This window comes from Zingiber officinale, chromosome 5B (genome assembly GCF_018446385.1).
Source record: "Zingiber officinale cultivar Zhangliang chromosome 5B, Zo_v1.1, whole genome shotgun sequence".
Lineage (NCBI taxonomy): Eukaryota > Viridiplantae > Streptophyta > Magnoliopsida > Zingiberales > Zingiberaceae > Zingiber > Zingiber officinale.
Window position 1 is genome coordinate 62813953 of NC_055995.1, and position 4836 is coordinate 62818788.

General features: G+C 39.6%; 1 protein-coding gene across 1 annotated transcript; it reads right to left on the reverse strand.

Annotated features, from left to right (window-relative positions):
* Window positions 1-3120: 3120 nt before the first annotated feature.
* LOC121987443 (myb-related protein 308-like) lies at window positions 3121-4247 on the reverse strand. The gene is made up of 3 exons (XM_042541232.1): window positions 4081-4247; window positions 3837-3966; window positions 3121-3720 (listed from the first exon to the last, which is right to left on the reverse strand). The coding sequence occupies exons 1-3, from the start codon at window positions 4211-4213 to the stop codon at window positions 3309-3311; spliced, it is 675 nt and encodes a 224-aa protein (XP_042397166.1). The 5' UTR covers window positions 4214-4247; the 3' UTR covers window positions 3121-3308.
* Window positions 4248-4836: the final 589 nt, after the last annotated feature.

A 4836-nucleotide genomic window follows, 5' to 3' on the forward strand; every position in this document is an offset into this window, starting at 1 on the left:
ATGCTACTGAGGGGCCCTGGCAACTGTACTTGCTGTGCGCACATCCCTATCTAAACCCGGGATTGCAAGTTCCGAATCTAGTAGGGTTTACTAGGTTAGCTAAACCTAGGGACGACTATGGGAGTCCTGCCCAGTGGATATCTAATCCAGTACAGTGCCACTGCTGAAAGTAAAATACTGAATGCTATATACTTATTTTGTTGAATCTAGGTTATCTGAACCTAGAACTAGGTTGTCTAAACCTAGAGGCTACTGTGGGAGCCCACCCATTGGACTGTAGTCCTACATAAATTGAAATAAACTAATCTGCTGTTTTAAATCCTTCTAGTGCATTTAATAAGTTATTTAAACTGTCTATTGCTGAGCTAGACATTTAATCGGCCACCTAGGATACTCTAACTCTTCTCCCTATTAGGGAGACCACCTCTAGGCACCCGACAACGTCTAACCTCCTATCTGAAGAGGGAAAACGTGTCCGGCCCATCTAGAGGTGCTCAACTAAATCCCTAATCTGCGAAGAGAGTTAAATACACCCTAGATATCGATAAAAATCTGCATACATCCTAACTAAAGAATAAAAACTCAAACGGAAGCTATTATACTGCAGGTGAGGGGTTTCTTACATCCTGCGCGTAGTTTCTTACGAATCTGATCGCTAGGTTTCTGGTGGAGATGATCTTCTCGACGATCCGCTCGCGTCTACGTGTTCTTCTCGCGAAGGGGAACGTCCTCGTATCGAAGATCTCGCTGGAAGAAGTTCCCTTGGCCCTTGGGGCTTGGTGTGCCATGCGTGAGGAAGAGGAGAAGAAGGGAGAGGCGGCGGTGGTGTTGGGTCTCGGTGGAATAGATTTTGCCGAAACAACAAAAATAAAACCTAAACTTAATATCCACCTAATTAATTCCTATTTCTATTAAAGAATTAATTTAGCTAAAACAATTATAAATATAATTGTTTCTCTTTCCTTTCAGCACACCCCTGCTGGGGCCTCCAGGCTAGCCGGATTCACTTAAGTCCCGGTTTGGTCCAACGTCACGGGTTCAATCCCCCGCGTACGCTATTTACGCGTCTAATTGTTTTTGCTACTTCCGCTACTCGGAAAATTCCGGAAAAATATCTAAAAATTCCAGAAAAATCATAGAATAATTCTAATGCAAGTTTGAGAAATTTTCGGGCGTTACATTAATCATGAATGAACTCATTGGATATATCCAAGATACATTACCATGATGCATATTATTTACAAATAACATTAATTATCTTGGTAGATTAGACATGTGATGGAGTAAATGTTAAACTCAAATCCATGTTGAAAATATTAGAAGTGAAAAGTTTAGACTTAATAGAATAAAGACAGAATATATAAAATTTAAATTTCATAATATTAGACATAATAAAGTAATTGTTAAGATAGAAGATGACGAGTTATTTGTAAATGTGAGTTTTAATTATTTATGATCATTTATTACAAAAATATGGATGTGTTAAGAGAGATATTTTACATAAAATATAAACAAAATATGATTGAAATGGAAGAGAGTTTTAAGTGTATATTATGATCATAAAGTATCTCTAAAATTTAAAAGAATATTTCTTAAATATATATAAAGCTTAATGTTGAGCTATAACTTGTGCACACAAGCAAAAAAGGATATGGACAAGAAAAAAAATGAAAACATTAGAGAAAAAGTCAAGGTTACACTTATCGAAGAAAAACTCTGGAGACACATTTAAGAAATTATGAATATGTATTTTGACGATTAATAAATACTTCAATATAATATTTAATTATATTAAATATGCACATTAAATGAGAAAATAAAAATAAAAAAAACTTAGTTAGTCATGATAAAATAATATTTATTTAAATATACATGATGATATAGTAAGAAATAATTAGTATTGACATAGAATTATTATTATTTCGTCCTACTTAATAAAGCTCAACCCTATATACGCATCTTAGTGGCCATTGCTGATCTTTGTTTCGAGAGTTGAATGTATACCTATAACTTCATTTATTTTCACTTATGCACATCTACGTCTCGAGTTCATAGATAGATAGGGGTGTAATCGAGTCGAGCGAAACTATTAAATGTTTGAATTTGGCTCGTTTATAATTGAGCCGAGCTCGAGCTTTATTTAACAAATATATTCATGGCTCACGAGCTTATTTGAACTTTTATCGAACCTAAATGATCTTAATAAATATAAATTATAAATTTAAATATTTATTAAAAATAAAATTATATATTTAGAGAAAATTATAATATTCTTATTAAAATTTATAATTATATTCTAATAAATAAATGTAGTATATTTGTTTATATGTTTCTATGTAATAAATAAATACTTGTTTATATGGAGTATCTATAAATTAAATATCAAAATTATTATTTTTTTATTTAAAAGTTGATTCATGAGTTTAACGAACATGTTTACGAGCTAATGAGCCGAATATTATAAAACTTGAGCTTGATTTGTTTATTTTAACGAGCATCATTAAACGAGCTCAAACGAACTTTTATCTAATCGAGATTTGAATAACTAATGAGTGACTTGATTCATTTATATCCCTATAAATAGATAATCGTCACCATGCTCAGCTAGCGCTTCTCTCATATTCAAAACTCTAAATTTCTAAAAGATAATGCATTTATTCGTTTGGGTGTGTTTTTATTAACATTCAATGGAACTGGCAACGTCCATGCATATCTTGATAATTATATCCTATAAATTGCTCGTCCTAATTTTAAATGTTATTAATTTTTAATCATTTTTAAAACTTTATTTAAAAAATTAAATTAAAAATTAGATCCGGTTGAGCAATCGACGGCCAGCCCGGTCCGACCGACCGGCAATTCCACCCCCGCAGAAAGCGATCTCGAAGCAGAGCACACGGATCATTCAATTACGTATTGATGACATTATGCTGATCCAGGGTCGTTATCCGGAGATGAACCGGCCCCTCTTACGTAAATTACCCAAAAGTTACCCTGTAATTCACACGAGGAATTAGATCTTGACGCGCGTCTGGTGAGGGTGATGGTCGATATCTTTCGGAATCGGATATGTTTGGCATAATAAATAATAATAATAATAAATAATTCGGATACAACAAATTTTGCTCTCAGAAAAATATTTCTTTTCCAAGAAGGAAAAAAAATAAAACAAAACAAAATAAAACAGATTGCACATCAATCTAAATGAAGACGACGACATGTCTACATCCATGCCAGAATCGCCTACCAAACCACGGCCCCGGAGTAGTAAGATTAAGCACCAATCGTCTGTCGACAATGGCAGCATACTAAATTTTATACAGTGAGCCCGTATAGTATCCATGAAAGTGGCCGCTCGAGCTCGCCGGCCGGCAGCTGCAGGCTTGGTCGCTGCGGAAGCCAAGATGGTAGCAGAAGCAAATGGTCGGAGCGCACAGCGGCCCGGGAGGCGGCGGCGGCGTCGCCACCTCCGGCCAAGTCGCTCGCCAATTGGCACCACCGTTGGCGGAAGCGGCCGGGAGGCGAAGGCTGATGGTGAGGTCGAGGTCGAGGTCGCCGCCCTCGTCTGTGCTGCTGATCTCGTCCTTCCTCGTCACGAGCGGGCGGTGCGTCTGCGGATCGAGTCCCTGGCCGACGAGCTTCCGCTTGATATGCGTGTTCCAATAGTTCTTGATCTCGTTGTCCGTCCGCCCTGGCAGTCTAGCCGCGATCACCGACCATCTACCGACAAAAAAAACAAAAACAAATCAAGCAAATTTCACCGCGGCCGTTAAGCCGATTACGATGAGCTCGCTAGCTTATACGTGACAAATTCAAAAACATCAGATCGTACGTACTTGTTTCCGAGCAAAGCGTGGAGCTTGACGATGAGCTCGTCCTCTTCCTCGGTGAAGTTTCCTCTCTTAAGGTCTGGCCGGAGGTAGTTCATCCACCGGAGGCGGCAGCTCTTGCCGCATCGCAGAAGGCCTATATATATATATATAATTCACCAAAATCAAATTAAAGCTAGCTAGCTAGATTTAATCAACCGAAACAACAAAGATACAATCGATCGATCGTCGATCGAGGAGCTAGCCAGACCTGCGGCTTTAGGGAGCGATCTCCAGCATCCTTCACCGTGGGCCTGGATGTAAGCGACGAGCCTGTCGTCTTCCTCCCTCGTCCAAGCTCCTTTGTTGGTGTGGGGCTGGTCGCAGCAGGGAGACCTTCCCATTGAGATCACCGAACTGAGCTGAGCTGAGTGAGTGAGTGATGTTGGTGAGGAGATGGAGCTTTCTTTATTTATATGGGGAATTAGGAAAATGACGGGCCCTCGAGCTAGGGAGGAACAGATGGTGGTTGGTAACTGCTACTCGCGCGGACCCTTTTTGACTCAGCTGTTGCAGCGTCCGTGACGGGCCGGCTGGTGCACGCTTCACTACTCTTCTACTCCAAACCGGATCAGACCTGAACCCAACTGAGCTGGTTCGGTTCGGCAACTACTTTGGTTCTCCCTTTCGCACTAGCTAGCTTCCGAGCCAACATCTCTAACCACTTCCTTTCTGCGAGGGTTTGGGGGTATGCATGGTTTAGGGTTGGGCATGAGACGATAATTAGGACATGCATGCAGCAGCTAGTCAGCAGGGTATTTGGTGACCTACTACTACTGCATAGTCATTAAAGAAGGTAAGTGTGGTTTGGCTCAGTCTGATACATGATGGTCTTGTGGAGGGAAACTGTTCCTTAATTTCAAAGTTTGAATCCATTAGTTGGTTGCCTCTCTCTCTTTCTCTGTCTGTGTCCCTTTCCTAGAAGGGAATTTTAAGTGTTGATTATCGGACCGAGTTAGTAGTCAAC

Bases quoted from the DNA above. Each gene is read 5' to 3' on its own strand.
- LOC121987443 (XM_042541232.1), bottom strand. From the start codon at position 4,213: ATGGGAAGGTCTCCCTGCTGCGACCAGCCCCACACCAACAAAGGAGCT. The intron at 3,967-4,080 runs GTCTGGCTAGCT...ATATATATATAG, and splicing joins ATCGCTCCCTAAAGCCGCAG to GCCTTCTGCGATGCGGCAAG. The intron at 3,721-3,836 runs GTACGTACGATC...TTTTGTCGGTAG, and splicing joins CACGCTTTGCTCGGAAACAA to ATGGTCGGTGATCGCGGCTA.